Consider the following 26,224-nt stretch of genomic DNA (forward strand, 5'->3'; position numbering starts at 1 on the left):
GTCACTGCTCACCTGCATGTTCTCCAGCTCTCTAACCAGAGACCAGCTGCTTATGAAGCTCTGGTTGAGCAGCGCCAGGACGGGCGAACTTTCCAGGACTGTCTCCCGGAGAGTCCGCCCCGAACCTACAGAGATGTAACAGACAGAGATGTTGAATATTGACAATACACCTAAATGTACAATTCAAAAAGGTTTATTTCAAGGTAGGGTGACCAGGTGTCCCGCTTTATGTGGGACTACACAGCAATTTTATCCGTAGTTGTAATTACAATGCATCAGCTTAAATGGTGCAATGATACTTCAAAATCTATTAATAATTAATTTCATTGAAAAGTAATAGTTTCATATCAAACCATACATTGCGTTTGATTCCCACAGAATTATCCATTTGCGGCTGGAAGATCACTGAGTGTACTGAACTACACAAGGCTGCATTTTACTGCTTTTAAAGTATCTATGCTCCTGTATGAAGCCAGTGGCCTGAAACGTGACATCACTGATGGTGACATTGGAAGGAGTGCAGTCTTTCTTACACAATTTCCAGAATTCAGCACATCTTCACTCATAACAAATATATACAGTAGTGATTTAAGTTGTATTTAAGTAACAGTCAGATGTATCTACTGACTGAAGACTAAAGTAACACTATTTTTCCCCAGAGACTCTCAGACTGTGGAAAACCCTGCCTGCAGAATTTCTTATATAAACTTGTTTTTATCTGGATGAAGCCCATTTTATCCGTGTGATTTCAATATTTTCTCAGCTCTCAGTAACAGAGTGTAATGCTGTGGCGTGATCTCACCTCAGCAGGACTGGTCGTCTAATGCTCCCCAAAGCAGAATGGAATGCACCAGTTTGTTCTCTGCTTCAGCGCGCTTGAAGGCCTCTGAAAAAGGCAGGTAGGACACCTGGGAGGGAGCACAATGAGGACAATGAAACTGTTGACTTTAAGCCAACAGCGTGTTGACGAAACACTTGATGAATTGTTACCTTCTTGAAGGGGTAAAAGGTGACATCGAGGCGTCGAGCGGCTTCTTGCCGACTGAGTTCTGATGTCCAGTGGATGTCCTCAAAGACAAACTGGATCGGCTCGCTGCTGCCGTCTCGACTGTCGATGATGTTGCCCTCCTCATCCATAATGATGGAGGGAGTGGATGGGCCTGTGGACTGCAGCTCCAGCTGTGGACACATTAATAACTTTTACTAAAAGGCAACTTCTCATTAAAAAACATGACAGACTTTAAGCTGTAACCTTAACTTTTATGAGAAAAGAAACTTAAAGGGAAATATTTTATGATCTTTAACGTATTTCTGGGAAAAAAGGCTGAAATGAAATGAACACTAGTCACATTCCAACATTAGGACACACTGCGAGGAGGACAGTAAATCAAAACAGTGACAGGACAAAAATCCTTGAAACCACTTGGAGAGTAATTGCACTGAATGAGTTTAATTTGGCTTAATGAGCTGGAACAACATTAATGAAAAAAATTAATACCCTGGGCACTCCATCATGCTGCTACACTAAGATAAGAACAGGGAGTCACATGAATATAGTAATAGAGACACTCTGCAGCTGTACCTGTGGCAGATAGCCGATGTCGACCTCCATGTTGCTGCTCTCGCTGGCCCCGTACAGCCACTCCATGTCCACATTCAGAGACCTGGAACACAACGGGACATTTCACACTAGAACTACAGCAGCTGACACGCTGAGTGGGGAGTGATCTCGAGGCAGTCACCTGTCATTGGGGACGTAGAGGTGAAAGTGGCGGACGTGAGATGCATCTTTAGACAGAATAATGTTGCCGGTGAACTGTCCCGGGGTGAACCAGAAGGGAAAGTCTGGAACGTCGTTGAGCTGGAATTCAGCATGAATCCTGCAGAAGGTGAACACAATGAGTTTTTTTGTTCAGCAAGATGTGTTCACATTTTTTTCCCCCACTGTGACAGAATGAAAAGAAAGGACTGTTGTAGCCTATTAAAAGTGCGTTTCTAGCCGCTTTATCACATATAGTGTCTATTTAACATTTTGTGTTGAAAAAGGTATTCCCAGATGTCAGAGCAAGCTGCCTGAAAGTCAAAGCTGAGGGCGAAAAATATGAAATGTTTGGTGGTTTAAAACCGCTTCTGTTCAGAAGCTGACTCATACAGTACTTGCAGCTGCATTAGCACACAATGATAATGTATCTTTGACAAAAAGTGGACTCAGTAGGTTGGATCAATCTCTGCATGCTGATTTTAAATCCGAATCAATGGCTGCCTGCCAGGGAGGACATTACCATTAAAATTCATAGTTTGTTCTAGATAAAAGTCAGCAGTAATGTAAAGTACACAGAATTAATGGCCTAAAAGAAGAAAAAGCACCACTCTGGCTTTTCACGCCTCTTTCTGAGTCGCTCCTCACCTGAAGACGATGTCATAATAAAAGTCGTTGCTGGCACGAATGCAGGCGACTGCGCCCTGAGGAGCGAAACGTGATTTGATGAAGGGCCGAGGGTGAAACATACTCAGCAAGGAGTGGATGAGAACCTGTAACGGGTTAAGAACAACTATTAATATACAGTAAGATCCTCACAACCAACTCTGATGTCACACAGTGACAGGTCTTTTACCTCTTTGCCTTTCGGTGAGGGAGGGTGGTAACGATTGTTGGGCAGGTACCCAGTGAAGATGTTGAGCTCGCTGGGAATCACCCACCACGTGTCTCCCACCTCGACCTTGTTCTTGGGGGGCAAGAAGACTCTGAACTGACTGGCGGAGAAGGTAGAAGAAGGCACCGCTGGGCTCTTCCAGGAGCGCAGCCCGCCCAGAGAGCTGTGAGACACCTGACGAATTCAAGAAAATAAGAAGAAATGCTTTTGCAAAAAAAAAAAATCTGTTACAATTTAACCTACAAGGTAAATTGTAGGTTAATGTGATGACTTTAAGTTAATTCTCAGCTATTTTATAGTTGATTAAAGGCTTGGCTGGTTGCTTACACATCTTAATATAAGAAATATAGTTAGAAACTTCATAAGTAATCATTTTTTAAGCCCCCAGTTTCTCTGGACCTGAGGTATTCAGGACGCTTGAGTCACAGGTGGGGAGCATGAAAACTAAAATCTGCTCCGCCTCTCTTGGTGGCATCTGTCCCAGATGACTTTATGTGTCTGGGTGCTACATAACGTAAAAAGTAAATCAGAAAAGTATTTAAGCCCGATACCATTTAGTGCTTTATGGACGCGTAATACGAGTTTTATATCTATCCTTAGACACAGTGGGAGCCAGAACAGTGATTTAAGGACTGGTGTAATGTGCTCCACCTTCTTTGTGTTGGAAGAGCTGCAGCTGTCTGATTGATTTTTTTTTTACTAAGACCTGAGAGCACACCATTACACTGCTGAAAATGAAAAAATCCTTAAATTCTTGCTATGTTTTTAAGGTGGCAGTAGGTTGATTCTGTAATTGTTCTTATGTGGCTGTTGGAATTCAGGTCCGAGTGTATAACTACACCAAGATCTCTGGCTAGATTTGGAGATTTCTGCGTTATGGATTCCAGGTGGAAGAGCTGGCTCAGACTGAGAAAATGTATTGTATTATTTATAAAATCCTGTTAACAGTCAGCGATCCACCCACAGATGATTGATGCAGCCAATGAGATCTTAAATCCAGTTATAGTTTATTACAGTTTTAAAAGCCATAAACTTGGAAATTATGCAAGTTTAGGTGCTTTTATGCATTTTGCTCCTTGAACAGGCTGTTTTTCCACCTAAGCACTTGTGTTTGACTATTTCATATGCACAAAGTTAATGTAAATAAGGAAATAAAAAACTATAATAAGTTTTTGCCCCTGTTACTCTCAGGCAGGGTTATTTTGAGGTCATAAAATTGCATTTTTATGCCAGGCACCTGGATGTTTCCTCAGAAAAACAAGTGTTAAGCATCCAGTGTCAGTTATATTGCAATTAAATTCAAACTTGGACCATGTGAGACTATATGATGTGGAACCATTGTGTTTTCCAGCTAACGGGCAGTTACAGGTCATTTTTGCATTAAAAATGAAGTGAGAAAAATAAATAAATAATTCAGTGTGTTCAAACTCCTATAGGCTAAAGTCACAATGCAAGCTTCTGGCAGCTTGGGGAAGAAATTCAGCTTATAACCTTTCAAAAGAGCCTGAAAGCATGCCTGTATTCCACATGGTTCAACAACAGCTTTGCATTTACTTTGGGCTGGACTGGGAGAGGTGTTTCAGGATCATTTTACATACATTTTCAGGAATACGGACAGGTTAATACTAACAGAATTAAGTCATCTGCTGAGCCTAAACAACGATCAATAGAAAGAGAACAATAAACCTTCTCTTACCCCGAGGAAACCATCCTTGCTTTTTGTCATAGAGTCCAGCAGCAGAGGCTGCATTTTGGCCTCCAAGGTTAAAGTCTCTCCATTGGGGTCATGGGCCACTTCCTCCTCATAGTCTACTGGGGGTGTTATTCCTGCGAGGAAGTCACAGGGATCCCAGTCAGTAAGTGGGGTACAAATGACCAGTGAGGGTAGGAGAAGGCATTGATTTAATGGGACATTTGGCAAGAAAGATAGAGTGATGTACCTGTGAGTTTCTCAGCAATAGGTTTAAACTCCTCCGGACTGAGATAGAGATCGTGATCGGTGTCTAAGGAGGAGAAGAGAAAAAGCCCCTCGGCACCCAGAGTACGAACGCTCTCTTCCTATCGGAGGGGACACAGACCGATCCTGTCATTTACTCACGCTTCAAGGATTTTCAATGCAGCATCAAAAGTAGGACAGTGGGTCTCGTCACATGAAAACATTTTTGAAAATATACTAAATGACAAAAATACTATTGTAGATGCATGATCACATTGCTGCAATGCTTTGTCCCTGGTGTCAGAGCACTTATTCATCCTCAGCAGTCCAGTCTGGATAAAGATCAGCCCAGAGGCCACAGATTCTTAACATGTGTTTGTTTCAGTCAGACCACCCTCTCTCCCAGGCAGATGCGTGCCTACTAGCGCTTGTACAATGGAGGGAGAAGGGGGGAGGGAAGGTGGGAGGCAGCAAGAACAACTCAGGGACCCACTGGAGCCAAACAAGCATTAGATTAAAACAAGAGGTTGAGTTTAACCAGCTGTGGCACAGATCCAGCTCCCTAATAAAACACCCAGGCGTGGAAAAAATGCAGATGTGGTGTTTAGTGGCGACTGATGTCTGACAAATAAATGAGTCTAACACACATTTCATGTAATATGACAAGAAAATGTCCTTACAGCAATGTTAAAGTAATCAAAGGTTATAAAATGTACCAGAAGGTCAATGGAAACTTTCTTTTAAAACAGGCATGCATCTTACAGTAAACTGGCATTTTCTGACATCATCATTCTTCAAGTTTCTTTTCAGACACAAAGTTAAGATCAACGCACATGTATGAGACGTGTGTAACGTGTAACTACAGATGTGGCTCTCACATGACGTTTGATGAGCTTGGCATCTTGGTAATACTTGATCCCAAAGGCGAGAAGAGGGACAGCACCGACTAGGAGCAGAGTCCACAGCCCCTTGGAGATCCAGGATCCAGAGCCCGGACTCTGGTGTCCACGCTGCGGCGAAATTTTGCTCCCATCCTCGGGGGATGTTTTATCCACGTCTGCGGCCATCCTCGACCTCCACGACAGCTATTTAGACGAGGGCATTGTCGTCGGATAGCGGGCAAAAGGGCTACCAGCGGTGGTCGTTCAGTGTAAACTTTGTCCTTAAAGTGGCGAGAATCTTCCGACAGTTCTGTTATCTTGTAAGCCGGGGACCGCGCGTCTTTCCCGGCTGTTACACTCGCTGGCAGCAGCTGTGAAATGCTAGCTAGCAGCGCAGATTTCTTATTCCCCCCATCTAATCTACAACCATTTGGATGTGGTCAATGTGAGTCAAGATAGGAGAAACCCGGATATTGGTTGATGAGGGTGTCAAAATAAAGGTGCAGGTGTCTACTTTCTGTGCGGATTGATACAAACTTGCTTCCGGGGCAAAAATCGATGGTTAAAATTCAGAACCCCGGCACAGTGTGTCCCTCCGCTCGGCTCTTCTTCCTCGACAGGTTACATTAGACACCTTAAAATACCTTTAAAGATACAACACGCTTCTGTACATCAGGCTACAATAACATTTTTACATTTCTCTTCACTTTACGACCGAGTCATTGGAGCTAACCAGCCAGTTGGCCGTCGAGAGCATTATTTTGAAAGCGGTGACCGGAAGTGCGTGTACATCCTGTCTGACTTGCCTGAAGTCGGCTCCTGGCACAGTAGTCACATTTTAAAGGGGCCGGGTTGCCTCGTCCCCACCAGGAATGTCTGCTAACAAGCTTCAATTATATGTTTCTCTGCCAAGGGAAGGCCGTCATTACAGTTTTTGCAACTCATGTCTGCCAAAAGAAGTGAAGGCTTTGTCTTTTGTTGGGCCATTCTTCATAATTTCAACATATCTCTGTCACAATAACTTAATTTCATATACACTTTTTTTGTGTTTTCATTCTGCATACAGGAGAAATATGGACAGAAACTAATTGGATGATAACCCCCATCTAGAGTCATTATCTGGTATGTGTGTTAGTCCATTGTGTTGCCAGAGAAATCACTAAATCAATAATCACTGTATATTTGATATTGCCTACAGCAGCACATGGAGCTCCAGCTAAAGGTTAGTCTGGCAGATGCTGTAGTTCCCAATGTTCCCGGCTTGTGACCCCGAAAATGAATGATCTTGTGGCCAGTCCATCCAAAGAGGGTTACTGGATAGATGCAAAACATTGGCCTGGATATGAACCTCATTGTCAGCATGTCCATTTTCCTCAATTAAAAGAAAAATTGAGTGACGGGACTTTTTTCAGGAATGAAACAGCTAAAATTCAAGCACTTTCAAGTTACTCAAACAAAAAATATTCACTCTCAATGCCTTCGTCATCACAAATAAATACTATAAATGTAATACTTATAGAATTCCATTATATCCACAGCAATCATCACTTTGTTTCTTTTACCAGCTCTGATGCAACAGGGCTGTTTTTATTTCAAAGATTAAAAGATTTTTGCTTTTCATGACTGATTGTGTAGAAACACCAGATTATGTTGAAGGTCAGCGATTCTGAAGTATTCTATTCAAAAGCCAAGCATATTACTAACCTTGAAAACGAAACAGTTCAAATTTAGCATTTCTCGAACTTTCAAGACTTTGTACGAACTCTGCTTTAAACACGTGGTCCCCAGATTTGTTTTTGGACTCCTTGTACCAACAACCCTCAGATCAGGAAATGCTGCTACTGTTGCAACACAGTGTGGTCCTATATTGATGCAATCTGGCTGAATCCATGGTATGTTATAGTTTATTTGCATTCCACACAGTCCTACACATACTCAATATTTACATAGGTACATTTTGCATTACATTACCCAGTATAGATTAAGGCTTCCTGAATCTGGTGACAGCCAGACATCTAATGACCAGGCTTGAAGTGTGTCACATAAAAGCATTTCACAATGCATTCAACATTTGTGACTGCAAGGGATAATAAAAGCATTATCCATTTTTGTTAACGCTTCTGTTCTGTTATTGAAGGAATAGTCCAACGGATAAGGTGTGCAGCTCTCAGGCCATGTCCTCTTCCACAGGCTGCGTCTTTACTTCCACTATTTTCGGAGGGATGTAGGAGCCCATACCTGCTGCTCTCTCTGCCTCTGCCTGGGTGTACGGCTCCTCTCTAAGCTGTTTCAACCTGGACGGAGAGAAAGAGGGAGAGAAGATGTAAGCTCTGAAGCGAGCAGGGACTCTTGGCTGCAGTACATCTATAGGTGACAGATAGGTCATTTAAGGTTTAACTTCCAGACAAGAAACGTAGGAATATAATAGGGATGGGACGATAAAAGATTTTAATCGTGGACTGTGATGAAAAAACAATAAGCTGACTGTGGTGAATTTTCATTATCAGGCTAATCAAGAATAGAGATAATTGTGATTATCCTCACATGAGGGACTTGTAAAAGCTGTCTAGCTCTCTGATGATACAGTCCTTGATTGGTTTCCTGATTTATTCTGAATTGCGTAAACTTGTCACCATGGCTGAAGACATGGCTTGCACACTGTATTTCCTTACAAAAACAAGTTAAATCATTCCAAACTAAAAAGAAATGAGGGAAAAATGAGGATACTACCATTTATTAATGATGATTTATTTAAGATTCTTAGTTTTTCACAAAAAGAAATATATGTCCGTTATATGATGCAATAAAATTATTGGTCTCCTAACAAAATGTAAGGCTAAACTGACTCCAGTGTGTGTTAGTGCAACTGGAAGAGTTTTAAGAATAGTTTGATGATTATCTGGATAATATCGTGAATCGCAATCATGTTGGATGGGTAATCGTGACATGAGACACAGAATACGTGGGTGGGATGTGGTGACTTACCTTCTTTTGTGCACTTTAGTTTTGAAGTGCTCTTTCAAGGATCTCATATCCACAAAATATCTCCTGCAAGACATCAAAAGTCAAGGTGTAAACATTCAAATTCAAGATCAAGACACAACAAAACACAGCCAGTCACACACTATTTTATCTTTATTAGTGCAATTGTTGGATCTGCATATAACCAGTGGGTAGCCTAATTCTCAGCTAGGTCCATTAGACCAACAGGTAAACTCACGCGCAGTGTAAGCAGTAGTGTTGTGCACATCCTGTCACATCGTAGTCCACCTCCTGATGTAGGAGCTTGGCTGCGGTCCCAGGCTTCATGTCTGCGTGGATCTGGTCCAGGTCTTTGGTCCTGCGCTTTGTCTTCCATGTCTTTGCGATGTTCTTCTTCTTATCACTCTTGTGATTCCCTGTTTGTTTGGACTTTCCCATGGTGGATGCTACAGGACAGGATGAAAACAAACCCTGTCAGACAGCACGGAGCAACACAGATAAAGTTGTTTGTATGATAAATATCAGTTAAAAACTCAAGTCTTAATCGTCGGGTTAGTCATTACACCACAATTTGGGGATATGCCCCTTTAAAATCAGCTGGATACGGTCTTATTTAACTGTCGAGTGTGTAGAAAACAGACGATCCAGCCTGCGTAGACGTTTTTAAACCGAATTTGCAATTTTTTGGCACCAAATCACGACTTGTGGAGTAAAAAGTGTTCCTAATCGAAACTCTCAGCTCAAGACAATCAGTCATATAACAGATTTACTCCTAAAAATCACTTTGCGTGTCATTTTTAGCTCTGCTTACCTTTCACACGTGTGGCCGAGAGATATTTTTCTTTTACTTCCGGGTCAACAAAAGTTAACATTATACCTCCTCACCAGTAGAGGGCGCCAAACACCACTACTTAGCAAAAAGGGCTAAGAAAAAAAGAAAAGAGAATAATGTAATATTACGGTGATATTAATGTCAGTAGTATACAAAGTTAATAATGAAAAGAAACCACGAAATACAGAACATTTACATGAGTTTATAGTTTTTATGTTTATTTGCCGAAACAAAAATGTTTTAAAAAGCGAAAAAATATTAAAAGCTCAGTATGAATTCAAAACGGAACCGTGTTTTATTAAAAGGGAACCGCACTAGTTCAGTGTAATGTTATTTTTTTCCATATTCCTCCTCTCAGGTGAATTATGCTCAAACACCTTGACATGTTACCTTCCCTCGCGCTCCGTAACTTTCGATTGCTTTGGTTTTGATCCTAATAATTATAGGCTGTATAGAAATAACAGCAGTAACAGTAGTGTACTTGTGTATGTAGAAACAGTGGCACAGGAAGAAGGGGTAGTCAAGAAAAAAACAGACAATTTATTAAAGGCTATTATATTGACGTTAACGCTAATTTACGGACAAAGGACTACGTAAAATATAAAAAAAAAAACTAATTTATTAACATAGTGACAACAATAACTACAACACACAATGAATAATAACACCAACAAACGTAAAAAACAATTTCTACAAGACGCCCCTTTCGCATTCTCGGGTGAAGTTTAAGTGACATCTTTAAATATTCCGAAAGTACATGAAGGCGGCGTCAGACTGCACTGCATACGCGCCGTGGCGGAGAGCGAAGATGGCGGAGAATAATGTTGAACCAGAGCACGAATGGAGCGACCGGGCCCTGGACGCGGCCGAGGACACTCTGGTTGCAATGGAAACCCTGCTGGCCACACTTAGAGCCTTTGAAGACGTACTCAGGCAACAAGAAATATCCATTGCATCCTCCACGGAGTATTGCGACAACTTCTGTCAGGTAATGTGTACATGCAACATCGAAGCTATCGTCAGGCTAACCAGCGTTAGCTCATCCAGGGTTGTTTTTCTCGCAGCCCGCAAGCTAGTAGCTTAATCTGCGACGGCTGCTGGCCCGCTAGCTAGCTAGCTAGCTGCCTGGCTAAGTGTAGGATTGGTGTACAACCAGGGAGCAGTTGCACAGCTGTGTGTTTATGTTCGCATACTTTTATGTAACACATAAACAATAACATGCATACATTACGTACGCATGTGATTCCACGTCAAAACATTTTCGGCTAATTATAATGTACAGTGGCAGATGCAGTTTGCTGGTTCAAGTTGATACAGTAAGCCCTCTTCACTTCCATTGATATAACTCTATTTAAGACAGCTGTTTCTTATTTCAAACCATACTTGCACAACAGGAAGCCTTACAGATGCTTCAACGCACATGACATGGCCAGAATGTGCACATCATGCATTATTGCATGTGTGCGGGGCGGGGCGGTGTCGCGGTGTGTTTATCCAAATGTCCTCTCTAGTTGGGGCGTGAAACCACTCTGAAATGGCATTTTGGTCATTTTAAGGAGTTGGGCCAATGTTTACCTATCACATTTAGCATTCTTCAGCTTTTGTGAAGGAGCCAAATCCTGTGCAGCCAAGCACTTTTGTTGTTTGTGTGTTGAAATGGGCTGCCAGTGCTGTGGACCCACCATGTTGTAATTATTCTCTCATCAACAACGCAGGTGCACTCTTGTTTGAATTGCCCTCATTCCCTGTATCAGGATTTGTACTTTGGAAACCAAATTTGGGGAACTATCTCGTTTCCCCACCTGCATCCCTGATTGGAAAAACCCCTAACCAGTTGACACTTTCCTTTTTAATGCTCAAGCCAAAGTACATGTCGTTCAATTAGAGAGGAGCCTCCAGTGAAAGTTGGTTACCTGCCAAACTTGAATGTAGAGAAGAGTAATTCATTAGCCAGCTCACTCTGACAGCACTTCTGTGTTTGGATAGCAGCTGCTGTTGAAGGATACGCTTTTAAAAACTTTTGTGTAAAACGAATACTCTCACTGGGGGAAAAAATGAGTCCATCCTTTCATATCTGCTTTGGGTAAATGTTATGCTTTTTAGGCTCACAATAATCAACCTTAAAATGTTTTTCCTTATGAATTGGAAGTAGTCTGGATGTAATTAGCACACTGATATATGTCTCCAGGGCTGAGACCTTATTCTTGGCTTCCTTTGAGATGGGACCGTATATTTAGACTGAGGGGAATTAATCTGGTGTCTCTGTAGACCTGAGCACCAACCAGCAAGTTTCCTGCTGTCTGGTAAATGAAACTCCTGGGATGTTGATAGTGATGACGATTTAATGTGTGCAGCTACACACAGGTGACACGCTGGTTGAGTCATCATGAGTGTGTCACTCATGATGACTCCTCTGTGCCTGGAGACAGTTGATAGCAATGACAATATTTACCACAAAAAAAACACCTTGCTCTCTGTAAAAAGCAAAGAATGAAAAAGAGACAGGTTGTCTGCATCTGTAACACTTGTTTGAATTTCATAGTGTAATTTAGAGAAATTCATTTTTATATTAAAAATGTCTTTGTATGAAGGAAGGGAATTTAGTGTGCATTCATTACAAGAACATTTTTTGCCCAAACACCCTCTTAGCAGTAAAATATTAAAAGAGAAATTATAGAAAGGTTAAAAAAAAACAAAAGACATCACAGTGCATGTGTTCCTCCTTGAATCAGGTTTTTCACTAGTGAAGGTTCAGGGTTTGTCATATGCTGTACAGTCAAATCCCCTCTGACCCAATCAGGAGCATCTCACACCTGACAGTGTCAGCTGGGATCAGACTGCTGTCTTCCCAGGTGGAAACCCCCTGTTCATTCACAGCTGTCATCTGATCCCCTCTTCTGATCAAGTATCAACAGCGTTTTTCCATAACTTTTTACTTTATTGTTTACATTTTGCAATATCTGTGTGCGTGTGTGTTTATAGGCGCTGATGCACTATGCTGGGAGCAGGAACTCCATGGAGCATGGTCTGCCTCTTCTCGAGGTCTACTGTCTGTCCATAAACTGTTTCGCTGCAGCTCGATCTCACCTCACTGCAGAGTCTGACAGAGTGGCCCTTGTTTTGAAGAGACTAGCGTTGTAAGTACTGAGTTTGGTGTGCACATTTACCTTGTGATGGATTTGAGGTGAAAAGGTCAGCTTCTTCATTTTGTTTATGAAGTCCTTATTAACCTGGAAACACAAGCCTACAATTTCTAGTCTGCTCAATGTAGTTTTAATTTTCTTTGTACGAAAGATGACTGACAGTTCTGTTATTCATTTATACATAAGTATGTACCCTTCATATCCATAACCAGATGAATGCACAGCTAGCTGGGTTTTTGTACCTGATTATCAAATTTCCAGAACAGGGTGGCTGTTCTGAAAATGTCAGATATCTCCCATACTAATAACCAAATTGAGTTTCTCCATAAATTTAACGGACAAACATGCAATGCCCTTGCAAAATCACGCCTCATCATTTATATTTTTAGCTTTGTTTTTTTTTAGAAGGTTTAAGAGGCTCAACAGACAGCAAATGACATTCAGTTTGCTGGTAGTTTGTTCGACAGCTATCCAGTCTTGCTCAATTACTTCACTGTGGATTTTTTCCCAGGCTTGAATCTTCTCAAATTGTGCATAGTAGTCTGACTTAGTGAGAAAGTTCCCATAAAGGTATCCAATTGCATTTCATATTAAAAGATACTGTATATTTGTCTTTCTTTTAATTTCAGTTTTATTTCTTGGTTATAAAGTCCACACAAGGGCTGCAAGATATCAGCTGAAATCAGCATCTTGCTTAATTGCTTACTTAAGCTCTAACAATAACTGAGAGTGTCATTATAAATGGACTTGCATGCACACGGGACTCTCGGTTTTCTAAATGAGCTGCATATTAATTATTTGTAACATCCTGGGTTAACGTTTAGGTTATTGCTAAAATAGAAGTTAGTTAGTTTATAGCACAATCAGAGATAGCTCGAGAAAAGGAGATTTTCCCAAAACAATATCCAGCTGACCTGACAATCTTGGATGTACCCACAACACCTGACATGCATCTGGGGAGAACAGATTGCTACTGTGCACAAACAATTTCAAACAATCAGCAAGGTCACTGTATAAAAGTAAGTCAAACAGTTCATACTTAGGTCAGGTCATAATTCACAGTGCTAAAAAGTGTAGTAAACCATAAGGTTATAGGTCAATACGTGAAATAAAACCGTGCAAGGTAATGCAAAGTAACAATATGTGGTTAAATGTAAATGATACATTTTGCTATTACACTTAAAGGTTTCATGCTGCAAATGACAGCCTGTCTGAAGGAATTTACTGAACACTACTTAAATTAGGTCAATTAGGTATTCATAATGTCTTGCGATTAATTGTCAGGGCCACAAACCACGGCTCCACTGACACTCCTTCCATTTGCAGATGTTCTCATATGAGGGAAAGAGGTTGTTTCAATCTATTCGGCTGAATAAAACAGATCTTTTAATAGATTCCCTTATAATAGTTAAATTTAACTATCAGCAGATGAGAAAAACATGTCACCACTGCCCACTGTATTTTCAAACGAGTATTTTTGACATGTTTAATGTATGAATATGTAAAGCTCACTTCTCTTGAACATTAAAACTGAGCTAGAGCTTTGTGGTACTTTGTTATACCACCAGAAGTATAAGTTGTCACAGGCTGGGGAAAAAAATGTGTTTAGTTGAGATTAATGTCTCCAGACTTTATATTTACACTGCTTCTGTTTTGTAGTTTTGTTTTTTATTGTCAAGAATAGAACTGTCCAGAATTATCATGATTCACAGAGATCATTCTAATCTTATTTGTTTTTCTTTTTTGTAGGAGCTGTTTTGAATTGTTGCTGTCAGTGCCTGAGAATGAAATCCCATATGAAGCCTGGGTTCAATTTCACCACTCGGTTCAGGTAGAGAGCATCGAGTTTCTCAACATTCTTTGCTGATGAGTTGCAGATTTAAATCCTATCCTGATGACTTGAACAAAAAAAAGTATTTTTGTTGTGTTGGTGTGTGTGTTAGAAAGAATTTAGGAACTTGATTATATGTGCCTCAGTGGGCCCCAAGCTGGTGTAGATGGCAGTTTTGTCTTTTTCTGCCCTTGTTGAGTCTAAACCACCACTGTTTATAACTACTAACTCATCATTGGTTGTCAGTTGTGTGCCTCGATATGACACAAATGTATGCTTGAAATAGTCTTTTTTTAATTTTTCCCCAAAGGATTTAAGGTTCTAAAATTAGCAAAGTAGTCTTCAAATTACTTTAATCCATTTTGCAATTTGTTTCTAGGTAAAGAGCCTTTCAATCTCATGGGACAGCAGGTGTAGATATACAGCAGACTTCAAGTCTTGTCCTTCCAAATTTGCTCTGAAGGTTTGCAGTACACTCTGCTATGACCATTGATTGAATATGTCCAAGATGAACAAAACTGTGCTGCATGAAGAGTCAGGGGAACTCATTACCACACTGAAAAAGTCTAATATAGATTTTAAAAAGGTACCATAATTTTCTTTACTGTCAGATCGTGTTCTGCTGAATCACTGTAAGAAATAAAGCAGTGTGTGTTATATTTGACTGCATTCCTCAGTAGAATTACATAGTTTGATGTAATTTCAAATAAGAAAATGTTTTGATTAAATCACTGCACACCCCTGTGTGACAGGAGTGTTGGAGGAAGATGAGTCCTGGTTATTTGATGTGATTTCAAATAAAGTGCTGAACAAACGGTTTTTGTATTTAGATTTTAACATCCTTTGTGCGTCTATTGCAGCTTGCCCATGATACATTGTTACAGTATGGCAGCACAGACCTTCAAGCTTTACTCCAGATCACAGGAGAGGGAGGAGCATGGAGCAACCATGTCCTTACTTCTCTCCTCACAGGCCAGCCCACCAACTCAGAAGAAGGTTGGAATCTAGTTAACTAACATTATCCAAGTTATTTCATTTGAACATGATGGCACAGACTTAATATTTTTAGTGGTTATAGTTGCATAGGCCTCGTCATGTTTGCTAATCATATTGTCTTTGGATTCTATCGTTAGTTGACGCGTACATCAGCTTGGAGGGCGAGGGCTTCATGGAGATGCGGGTGAAGCACCTGGAGAAGATGGGCGAAGTGGCCAAGGCGGTGGTGCTGGCCAAAGCTTGCACTGAATGCAGCTTCATCTCCAACCAAGCTACCTTTCGTCAAACTTTTGTCTCCCTGCTTTGTCACCTGCTTCCCAATGAAGAAGCCATCATGGAGGTAATACCACACTTTGTTTGCAAGATGCTCTTTGACAAAAAAATACTCTTAGCCTAATTAATGGATAAACATTAAAAAATGCACAAAAATATACCCAAATGATTTAAATGGTTTGCTAAAAGTATAAGGTAAATGGTTAAAATTGCTAAATGAATGGATTATCATTTAGATGATAAACGGTCAGAATGGTTTGCTAAAAGTATTGGAATAAATAGTTGATGTGGATTAGTAAAAGTATGTCATCATGACTAAACATTTCAGTAGTTGGCAAAAAATTTGTAATAGCTAGCTAAAAGGATAAATGGTCGAAAAGTCCAGCTTCTGCTCAACATGCTGTTCAATATTAAGAGACATATGGTTGTGGCAGGAAGTGTAGAAGGGTCACAGCAGGCTGAACGACAGTAATTCTCTCCCTCTTTGCATAATAAGATGGATATTATTGAACTGATGAATAAAAATATGAACATATTTGCAAGTCAAACTTTTTTTTATAAATATGAAAAAGATGTCTATTTATAAGGTTTATCTGCACCGTCTCAAAAATAGAGCCTCAAATTCTCATGCAAATGAAGCTTCCTGGTGTTCAGTTTGAAGACTCAGAAAACCTTCAATCTTTAGGGATTCATTAAAACTTGCTGTGAATTCATTTTTTTCACCTTTTTCAAATGTATGAAAAGGCCCAACAAAGAGCTGAGGGTATGTGTAATGTTTAACTACCAATCTCTACTTACGATCAGAAAAAAACAGTGACTCAGGCAGTGATGTGTACGTTCTTAAATCCTCATTAGACATGCTTCCTCGTTGTTGCGCCCTGCCTCTGTCGTGACACCTGTCTCCATTCCCCAACCTTTTCTTGGTATGCTGTGAAAACCTTGTAAGTCCAGTTTGATATGATCATGCTTTCAGATCTCAAAGGTGAGAGTGTTTCATAACCAGTTAAACATTCATTGTAGTACGTTTAACAGATTAAGTAAAGCATATTCACATATGTGAATGCACTGATATGCTCCTATTATATGTACCAGTCCAAATTTATAGCCAGATTACTCACGCCTTTTGTGTGCTTATTGCACAGCTCACCCTGCCCCTGATGGAGGCCCCTGTTATCTTTATGGTTCATTACCTTTCTTGCTGTCCTCTGCCTTGGCAGGGGGGAGGGGATAGACAAAGTTCAGGAGGTCAGCGATGAATGGAGAAAAAGTGAGCTGAGGTGTCATAAGTGCTGCAAGTTCAAATTGAACATTTAAAGCCTTTTGCCTTCATATGCAGGCAGTTAAATACTTAATGTGATGCATGTTTTGCACCAATATGTTTAATTATAAAGAGTTAAATGATCTTAAATTTCTTATTTATATTATGTTTATGTATTGATTTTAAAACTTCACTATACTGTATTTGTATTTATCATTCTTTTTTGGTAATTTTGCTCTAATAAGAGAATTGTCTGTAGAGTGTGACATGTGTCGTGGCAACTGAAAACCAGTCGCTTGTCTATTGCAGATGAGAGTTGCTCAAACACCAAGTTTGACACAATATTTATTTTCTAGAAGTTCTTTTATTGCGTCACACATCAGCACCGCATAGATGTTGACTGGAGACAGGCAGTCTCTCTTAGTCGTTTATAATTGGTTACATCTACACAAGGTTACATCTGGACCACTTCGAAAAACACTCCCATTATCTCCACTTTCTCCACAGGTTAACATAAATTTAACATGCACGTACATCCCAAAGTTTATGTTTCATATATCAACCATTATCAGAACACATATTTCCATGAGGGGTTACACAGAAAGGTCACAAAAGTGCTCTTCAGGATGAACTCCTTGGACTCCTTGGACAAGAGTCTGTTGTCTTGTGTATGTTAGGTTTTTCAACCCTCTATCACAAACGCTCTGAAAGCATATACTCTGCAACCATAATACTGTCACATGACATAAACCATGGGAGGCCCATAGACACAATGTCACTCTTAACACATCTTCTATGCTCGTTAAGTTTCATATGCAAGAATAACATCAGAATAACAAAGGGACATTTGGGAATTTCCCTTACACATGTGATAAAGGTTTCTGGCTATTATCAAACTGGGGACATCACAGTTGCATGATATGTTTCATGAAATGCTGGATCACTGGTGTGTCATGGGGTCTTTGTTGATGAAATTATATTTAATCCCTAATATTCTTTTGTAGCAACTTGACACAGGGTAGAGTGACTGCATGGATGCACCGATCCAACTCTCTCTCTCAATACCGCTAAAAAATTGGTGCTCTCTTCCTCCCAAATTTAAAATCTCTATACCCCACTGTGCGGAACCAATTAGAGTCATGCTAATGTAAGGTTGATGAGGGATTTCTGTGGCACTAATAATTAGGTCGCCAGCCCCACATGAATGAATGTAACTGTATATAGTAAGGGTTGGTCACATTATGATCTATACCTGATCTAAATAATAAGGTCAGTATCAGTACTGATCAGCCATGTCATACTGGTGCACCCTAACTGAAATGTTTACATAATTGCTCATTGGGTGTGAGACTTTTTTTTTTCCAAATTTAAGAAGTGTTGTCCGTCATGCTGTTTTCTTAACTTTCAACGTTGTATTTACTCCCTCAACAGATCTCCAGACTTGACTGTAAGGATGTACTGGAGATCACATGTAATTTAGAGACTGAGGGGGAGGAGAACACGGCCTTCATCTTGTGCACAACTTTCCTGACACAGCAGCTTCAGCAGCAGAGCCTTTACTGCTCCTGGTGAGTGATTCCTTTTTGGGGTCAAGAGGTTAAGTGAACTGAATGTATTGTACATTATGTATTTATGACTACAGTCAAATGTAAATTGACAATCGACAAACATCTGGATGTTTAAAAAATCTCTAATCAAATAAGTTTTTTGTCATTGCTGTGGTCAAAATGATACAATTACTTAATTTTCTTGTCTTTTTTTATTCCAAAGGGAGTTGACTCTGTTGTGGAGTAAGCTTCAGAGGAGGATCGACCCCTCTTTGATGTCTCTTCTGGAAAGATGCCTTCAGCTAGGTGCCATTGCCAAAACAGTCTACCATTTGCTTTCCCTGGTCCGTGTCATTCAGACAGAGGTGAGCCCAACAGACATAGTCCGTTTTTTATACTGGATTTGTGTTGTTGCATCGATTATATGGGTATAAGGCTCCTTTTCAACCAGTTAGTTCCAGGTACGAAGGAGCCTTAGGAACTAAACTCAGGAACTAAAAGCTTTCTTAGCAGATGTTTCCTGTTAGCTTTTCCATCACATCTGAAGAGCTATGAAAATCAGTAAGTCTGCTAACAAGTAAAAAAATACACACAATTTACTACAATAAAAATCTAACATTTTTCCTAATGTTGTTATAGCAGAGAGAAAAGCAGTGCTCTGTGGTTCTACTATGAACACAAAGAAGAAGAAAAGAATGATGTGGAGCACCAGATGGTTGGAAAATGCAGACAATATGGTCCGTCTGTTCTCCAGTGAAGTTTAGCTTTAAATCACAGCAGTCTCAACACTACTTAAAAATAAACTTATTATATTTAAACAAGCTCACTACTGTTTATAGTCATGAAATTGCTCAAAATGCAAAATTTCTGACGAACCAGAAATGTCAGAGTCCAGTCCTTACTCTTTGGAGTGATTAATCAGATGACGTAACTGCATGTCAAACGAAAACTCCATTAGTGGGGTTGTTGGTTGTTTCCTGGGAGAGCTGCCCACTTGTACAATAGTACAATTTTCAGGTACTTTATACTACCCCTCCACTACATTTATTTGATGAATTTAGTTACTACTTACTTTCCAGATTCAGATTATTCAGTGTTAATAGGCTATTGATTGTGATGTGTTACCAATCAGATAGTGGTGAAATATCACTGATACTGATAGTCAGAAAAATGCTGAATAAAAGCACAAATTCAGCCGGGGCCGATAATTAGTCTACTGCTAATTTGTACAAGTGCTACAGTACAGCTACTTTTTCTCCTTCCAAATTTTAGTAGTTCAAGTTTACAGTTGCTCTTGAATGGGATGAATTCACTTCTCTGGGTCCCAAGATGAAAAAGTAAAGTTAGCCCTGTTTTAATATATTAATTAATTTTGCATATTGAAATGCAATGACATTGTACAAAGAGCGTTGCAGCATATGATGAATATAAAAAGTGTGTGTTCGGAAGAAAATATGTTTTTGTATAATTGATTTATGCTAATTACATGTCTCTTTCTTTTCAGGCGGAGGAAATTGGGGTGCCTGCCTCAGTAGAACTTTGTGTCAAAGCTCTTCAACTTCCAAAGCAGGATGACTCAGAAACGAGGATCTCTGTCTGTAAGACAGTGTCCTGCCTTCTTCCAGACGACCTAGAAGTGTTGCGTGCCTGTCAACTCACAGAGTTCCTGCTTGGCCCCAGCCAGGAAGTCTTTGGGTGCCTTGAAGAGCTATACTTACGGCCAGACCAAAAGTACGACCAGGAAAGCGAGGTTATTCCCAACTCACTTCGCTGCGAGTTGCTACTAGCACTGAAAGCCTATTGGCCTTTTGACCCCGAGTTCTGGGACTGGAAAACTCTCAAGTATCACTGCATCTCCCTTCTAGGGTTGATGCCGGAGTCAGAAGGAGAGGAGGAAGAGGCGGTGGTAGACAAACAAGAGAAGGGTAAACAACCTGAACCAAAGGGAATCCCAGTGAAAGTAGAATCTGAGCATCAACAGAGGATAAATGGAAGTCTTGATGGTCATGAGCAGCAGGATGAAAAGCAGTCTTCTAACTTACCAGAAAGCCAAGGAGAGTCCGAGACAAAGAAACACAAGCTGTGCTGTCAGATTTGTAAGAGGTCGGTCACTGACACCCAAATAGTTCACCACTCCAAAAGACACGCAGAAGACAAATGCCACCCCTGCCCTGTGTGCTTGGAAAAGTTTAAGAGCCGAAAGGATCTTGTCCCTCACATGAAACAACACATTCAGAGTGAAACACATCTTCAGAAAAACAATGTAAAGAAAGAGGACATGGAGAAACAGATGGACGAGGATGATGATATCGAACCAGGAGAGATCACCGTTGACCCTTCTTTAATGATGTATTACAAATCCACACATGATCCAGACGTGCTGCACCACATCGTGCAACAAGCCAAAACCGTGAAAGAGAAGCATGTGGACGATGACGAGCATGTAACGTTCGAGTACATTGAGCAACACTTCAAGCTGCAGAACCGGGATGAGTATCAGTGTCCAGGAACCGGGTGTACGCGGATATTTAAACATTCCAAGTACTTGTATGTCCATTTAAAGTCAGAGCACAAAGGTGATGATAATGTGAAATATTTTCATCAGATGAGAGACAAGCGAGAGAAGTGTGTTTTTTGTAGACGCCATTTTGTCTCCGCTTACCACCATCGCAAACATCGAAGAATTCATTATGGTGATCGGCCTTACGCATGTGTGGTGATAGGTTGTGGCGCTCAGTTTAGTTCCTCCAATGAACTTGTCTCGCACAAACAGACCCATGGCTATCAGCTCAACTACCAGTGTGAACTCAAAGGCTGTTACGTCACTTACTCCGACTTGGGACAAATCTATCACCATGAAGCACAGCATTTCAGAGATGCAGCATTTACTTGCTCTAGTGCTGAATGTAGAAAATACTACTTATCCAAAAAGGAATTCATAAAGCATTTATCTACACACAACATCACCTTCTCTGAAGAAGACTTTGAGGCTCAGAGGAAGGCAAAACGGAAACTTCTTAAGGCTGTTCCTGAAGTGACAACCCACCAGAATAAGTCAGTTGATAAAGAAGAGATTGTAAATGAAGATGTTGTAAACTCCTCCTCAGTAAGTTGTGCCTCCTCTTTGGAAACCTCCGACATCAAGGAGCCCAAAGCAACAATGACCTTGGTGGCTGTGTGTTTTGATGGAAGTAAGTTCACCTGTGGTTTTGAGAAGTGTGGTATGACTTTCTCCAGAGCCAGAGATGTCCAGCGACATCTGAAATGTGCGCACCCAGAACACCTTAAACTGGAGAACAAAGAACACAAGCATGACAAAGAGCGAGGCTCAAAGTCCAAAGGGATAAAGGCTGAACCTGAGCCAGACAATGAGGACAAGGGAAACAATGAGCTCTCAACTCCCATTCAACCCACGAAGTCTGGCAAAGAAAGAAAAGCATCCACTCAACCCAAAGACAGTGAAACAAACTCCTCAAGCCTTCAAACAAAAAATGATGCTCTGAAAGAAATTCTGATTGGGCTCAGTAAACTGGACCTGAATTCTTCATCGCCTCACAGTGTGCCAAGTGAGGCCGCTCAGCCCCCCTCAGAGCCCAATGCATCACAAGTATCTCTTCATCAGGCAATCATGGCCATGCCGCCTGTTGTAATGCTTCAGAAGAGACCACATACGCCTGAGGAAAGGGTTAAAACCGAAGAAGAAGAAGCATCAGCAGGTGATGACGAAAGCAGTGGTGAATCATTAGCCACTGCTAAGCCATACATCTGTGGGATGAAAGGGTGTGGTTTTCGGACTGCTCAGAGTTACAGCTTACTGCGACACTATAACACCAAACATGGGCGTACTGTTGAACAGGCCAAAAGGTTGACTTCTTTGAAAACTACATCTTTTAAGCCTTACGTCTGCCATCTTTGTTCCAAGAGTCACAGAGAAAAACATGTGTTGAGGGCCCACTATATCCAAGTACATAACATGAGTGAGACTTTGGTGGACAAAATAAGCTATGCATCTAAACGATACGAGGGAAACCAAGACCCTTCAGATCATACATCTCAGCACTCGATGAACCACGATCTAAAAGTGAGGAAGAAAGAAATCCCCAAGTTGCAAAGCCAACACGAGAAAACAAACTCAACAGTGGATGCTGAAAATGCACAAAACTTTGACAATCATTCGCCTTCTGAAGAGGAAGGAGAGGATGAACCAGAGAGTAGAGAGGACAGTGAGCAGAAGGGAGAAAGCGAGGATGCAACAACACAGCAGGTCAGAACTACAAGGCGCCTGGTAGCCAAAAGTAATCTGTGCTACATATTGGATAAATTCAGTAAACCCTTTCATTGTGTAGCAAAAAACTGTGATGCAGCTTTTTCCACCCAGGGAGGTCTTGTGCGTCACCTACAGTTGGTACATCATTACAATCGCTCTCAGCTCTTGTTGGAAAAAGACTTTGATGCACCTCACAGTCCAGAAGCCAGAAAAGAGCCAGCCAAAAAAAGGCCTCTCCCCAACTCTGATGAACCTCAGCCTCAATACAAATGTCACTTTGCCAACTGTAGCACTTCCTACCACCTTAAAAGCAGCCTAGTGCGTCACACTCGCGATTGCCACTCACAACCACCAGAGCTAATAAGGTGCAAGTTTGAAGGCTGTACCAGAGTTTTCGGCCATGATGAAGCACTTAAAAAACATACTCTTTATAGTCACTGTGAGTACTACGATTCACTGGTGGTTCGTCTACAGAGCACTCACAAAAAGTCAATTACTGGATGCCAAAAGAAGCTCATTGTTGCACCGCAGAGTCCTCAGAAAGAAGAACCTGCTTCAACCACCACACAGGCTGAGATATCGAGTCTGAGCCAAGTCGAGTCAGAGCCTGAAGAGACCACCCAGCCAGAGGAAATAATTAAGGAGGCTGTCGAGGAGAAGACATTGCCAAGAGAAAAAAAGTCCAAAAGGAATTGTTTCAGCCGCTTTGTCTTCAGATCACATGAAGAAGCGCTACAGATGTGCCAAGACCGCTGTTTGCGTTTGGCCTACCCATGCATGGTTCAGGACTGTGATTCTGTCGTCACGTACATGGGAAGCCTGCACCGGCACTACCTGAAGGTTCACCGCATGCGTCGAGAAGATCTTGTTAAGAATGACGCTATGCTTGTTTTTACCGCTGAGCAGCTTGAAGAACTGATTCAGAGGAAGTCGGCCACGCCAACAGTTACAGAAGTTACAGAAGCATGTGTGGTTCACAAAGAGGAGTATCAGGCAGAGCCGGAAAACACAGAGGGGCAGCCTGCACCTATGAGCTTACACTCAATCAAGACAGAGGCACAGGAGGAGGATAAACATGATTCACTGGGATTCCCAGAGGAGGAAGTGGAGGAGCCACCACCACCTGTTGAGAGAAATGGCGTCCTTGTTGGTGCAGACGAGGTGCTTTATGGTGAACCGAGCACTGGTGGGCACACTGAAGAGTCCGCTGCAGCACCAGCACCTAACACTCAGAAACAGGAAGAAAGATTGAGCTGGGATAAAATCAAACCTCTTCTTCGTCCTGTCACTGTTGACCTCTCGCCACCATGCTCACTGCGCTTTACCGCTGAGGAGGGCTTCCAAGACGTTTCAGGCACCAAGGATGGTGGTAAAATGGTGAACGGGTCAGCTCCCACTCCTCCAGTTCGCCAGCCACTAAAACGGAAAAACGAACTGTCTGAACAGCCGTCAAACTTGAAAGATACTAACTCTCGTAGCCCTTCTCCACGCACGTTTGACATTGCTGCCTATAAGCCTATCGGCTTTGAGTCCTCATTCCTGAGGTTCATACAAGAGACATCCCCAAAAGAAAAAAACACAGCGCCGGTGAAACGGCGAGACTCTTTCAGACGCAGTTGTTCCGTTAAGGAGAACAACCAGCTGGGAATCACTCACACCCGCAGCAGACGCACTCACTCCCCAATGCTGAAGCCACACGCAATGACTGGAGACTTCACATCAGTCCAAAACTTGAAGTCCATCTTGGACAAAGCCCTGGCTGGTTGTGGGGATCTGGCCATTAAGCAGCTTCAGTACCTCAGACCTGTGGTTGTTCTGGGTAGACCCGTGTCCACCACCGCCCCGCCGGACCTCTTCCCATCAGACACCAAGAACAGCAAACTGCTTCTTGGAAGTTAGTTTAACTGAACACCTTTTTAACATAGCTATGGCAAATTACTTTGTATTTTCATGAGCTGTGTACCAGTATTTTTCTTTCTCCCAAAATTATAGTATTATGTTTCTTTGTTTGCTTTTTAATTTGCCAAACTTAAGCGTTAAAGAAATTAGCGTTAAGATAAAAACAAGCTCAAACGGTGCACTTGAGATTCAAGTGGATTGTTTTTCTTAGACATCTATTACAAAAGCAATCATGTAACACCCGTTATGTTAACTCATGAAGTGTATATACTGTAGTTCTCAAAGATAAATGTACAGATTTTCAGATTGTTAGACATGGTCAGTAGCGTATTGCAAGGCCTTTTCAGTTGTGTGAAAATGTGACTGAAAAACATTTCCTTACTACAGAGTTCTTGAGGAATGTTTGGTTATTTTTCACCTCAGTTTATATTAAAAATCAGTGTTGGGATGCAGTGGGAAGGTGTTGGCTGACATGTATGTAACACTTTCTAATAAAAATAAATGTGAAAACAAATATAAAGCCCCCTGCTTTGCAAATAAGTGACTTCTTCTTGGTCGTTTGGATGAGTCAGAATGAAGTGGCATCTTATGAGCTTCTAAGTGACGTGCTGAAGGGCCAAACATTTACTTTGTTAATGTCTTTAATTTGTTGAAACAATGCACATTTAATGTTTCGCTGCTTTGTTTACTAGTTTTCAAGATTGAAAAAGAAACATTATATAGTCGATGGTACAGGAACAAAATGGCACCAAACTTGTCAGTTTAATTTCTTGTAAATGTTCTCCCCTTATAGTATTTTTTTTTTTTAATAAAATAAGATTATTTTATGCTAAGCAATGAAGGGGCTCCTTAGCCTACCAACAAAATGATCAAAGTGCTGGAATGATGTTTCCAAAGGGCTACTTTTGTCTTTAATTTTGTAAATGGGCTGGATTACCAACCAGGCAATGCTGCCAACTACTTCAGGGGCTAGACTCCATCAACTGTGTAGCAATTACATTGTGGAAATTTAATATCAGAAGACATGGGAACGTTCTTCAGGGATGTTCATGATTGTAATTACAAATACATGGTGAATATACTGTTAGATAAATAAATAAATACACGTTGAATTAATCAGGACCCAGTAGCTAATGTTTGCCCCAGGGGCACCAAACATCTTAATCTGGCCATGACTAATTACTGTGTTACTTCACATCATCTGCATTGTTTCTTATTATTGACTGCCAATTAGTAGACATGAGATCTATTACAAATGTTTTCATATCGGAATGGCTATGCTGTTTCTCATAAGGTCACTGAATTACTCTGACAGGTAGACTATAAATTATTTTGAGTTGAGTGTTTATCTTGTAATTTCGACTTTAATCTATAATAATGACATTTGATGTCATAATTATGGCTGTTTATCTCATAATAATGACTTTTTATCATGGTTTTTTGCCTTATATCTCATAATTATTACTCTTTTCTCTTCATTTCGACTTTATATTTCGCAATTATGACTTTCCGTGTTTTTAAAAAAAATATCAAGCCGAAGTTTTTTTTTCTTTGCATGGCGGAAATGAGCTTCCCTAAATTTATAGTAAGTAGCCATGTATCGAGTCTTCAAACGGTACGGTTAGGTCAAACAGAAATAATAGTCAGACATGTTTGAAACTAAAACAAAATATTTCCTCAGTTCGTATTAAGACGTGTGGTTCACTTATTAATGTGTTCATTTGA

General features: G+C 40.9%; 3 protein-coding genes across 3 annotated transcripts in view; 1 reads left to right on the top strand and 2 right to left on the bottom strand.

Annotated features, from left to right (window-relative positions):
* Positions 1-5,901, bottom strand: part of selenon (selenoprotein N) — an 8,174-nt gene extending 2,273 nt beyond the window's left edge. Inside the window, exons 1-10 of the mRNA XM_084381730.1 lie at positions 5,469-5,901; positions 4,595-4,712; positions 4,351-4,481; positions 2,616-2,828; positions 2,408-2,532; positions 1,743-1,880; positions 1,583-1,664; positions 991-1,179; positions 803-908; positions 13-125 (exon numbers count right to left, since the gene is read on the bottom strand). Coding sequence (XP_084237856.1) covers positions 13-125; positions 803-908; positions 991-1,179; positions 1,583-1,664; positions 1,743-1,880; positions 2,408-2,532; positions 2,616-2,828; positions 4,351-4,481; positions 4,595-4,712; positions 5,469-5,657 — 1,404 coding nt within the window. The 5' untranslated portion in view covers positions 5,658-5,901. The remainder of the gene's footprint in view (positions 1-12; positions 126-802; positions 909-990; positions 1,180-1,582; positions 1,665-1,742; positions 1,881-2,407; positions 2,533-2,615; positions 2,829-4,350; positions 4,482-4,594; positions 4,713-5,468) is intronic.
* Positions 5,902-7,357: 1,456 nt separating this feature from the next.
* Positions 7,358-9,367, bottom strand: znf593 (zinc finger protein 593). The gene is made up of 4 exons (XM_084380474.1): positions 9,265-9,367; positions 8,692-8,899; positions 8,457-8,519; positions 7,358-7,765 (listed from the first exon to the last, which is right to left on the bottom strand). Exons 1-4 carry the CDS (start codon positions 9,323-9,325, stop codon positions 7,639-7,641), a joined length of 459 nt encoding a protein of 152 aa, XP_084236600.1. The 5' UTR covers positions 9,326-9,367; the 3' UTR covers positions 7,358-7,638.
* Positions 9,368-10,087: 720 nt separating this feature from the next.
* rlf (RLF zinc finger) lies at positions 10,088-25,022 on the top strand. The gene is made up of 8 exons (XM_084380473.1): positions 10,088-10,273; positions 12,268-12,422; positions 14,178-14,259; positions 15,120-15,255; positions 15,393-15,595; positions 18,218-18,354; positions 18,557-18,698; positions 19,838-25,022. Exons 1-8 carry the CDS (start codon positions 10,094-10,096, stop codon positions 24,497-24,499), a joined length of 5,697 nt encoding a protein of 1,898 aa, XP_084236599.1. The 5' UTR covers positions 10,088-10,093; the 3' UTR covers positions 24,500-25,022.
* Positions 25,023-26,224: the final 1,202 nt, after the last annotated feature.

The sequence above is a fragment of the Pagrus pagrus genome (genome assembly GCF_965226575.1).
Source record: "Pagrus pagrus genome assembly, chromosome: 18".
Lineage (NCBI taxonomy): Eukaryota > Metazoa > Chordata > Actinopteri > Spariformes > Sparidae > Pagrus > Pagrus pagrus.

Excerpts from the sequence above, each read along its gene's own strand:
- znf593 (XM_084380474.1), bottom strand. The coding sequence starts at position 9,325 with ATGTTAACTTTTGTTGACCCGGAAGTAAAAGAAAAATATCTCTCGGCC. Across the intron at positions 8,900-9,264 it reads CTCGGCCACACGTGTGAAAG|CATCCACCATGGGAAAGTCC; the intron begins GTAAGCAGAGCT and ends CCTGTCCTGTAG. Across the intron at positions 8,520-8,691 it reads CACTACTGCTTACACTGCGC|GAGATATTTTGTGGATATGA; the intron begins GTGAGTTTACCT and ends GATGTCTTGCAG.
- rlf (XM_084380473.1), top strand. The coding sequence starts at position 10,094 with ATGGCGGAGAATAATGTTGAACCAGAGCACGAATGGAGCGACCGGGCC. Across the intron at positions 10,274-12,267 it reads ATTGCGACAACTTCTGTCAG|GCGCTGATGCACTATGCTGG; the intron begins GTAATGTGTACA and ends GTGTGTTTATAG. Across the intron at positions 15,256-15,392 it reads GCCCACCAACTCAGAAGAAG|TTGACGCGTACATCAGCTTG; the intron begins GTTGGAATCTAG and ends TTCTATCGTTAG.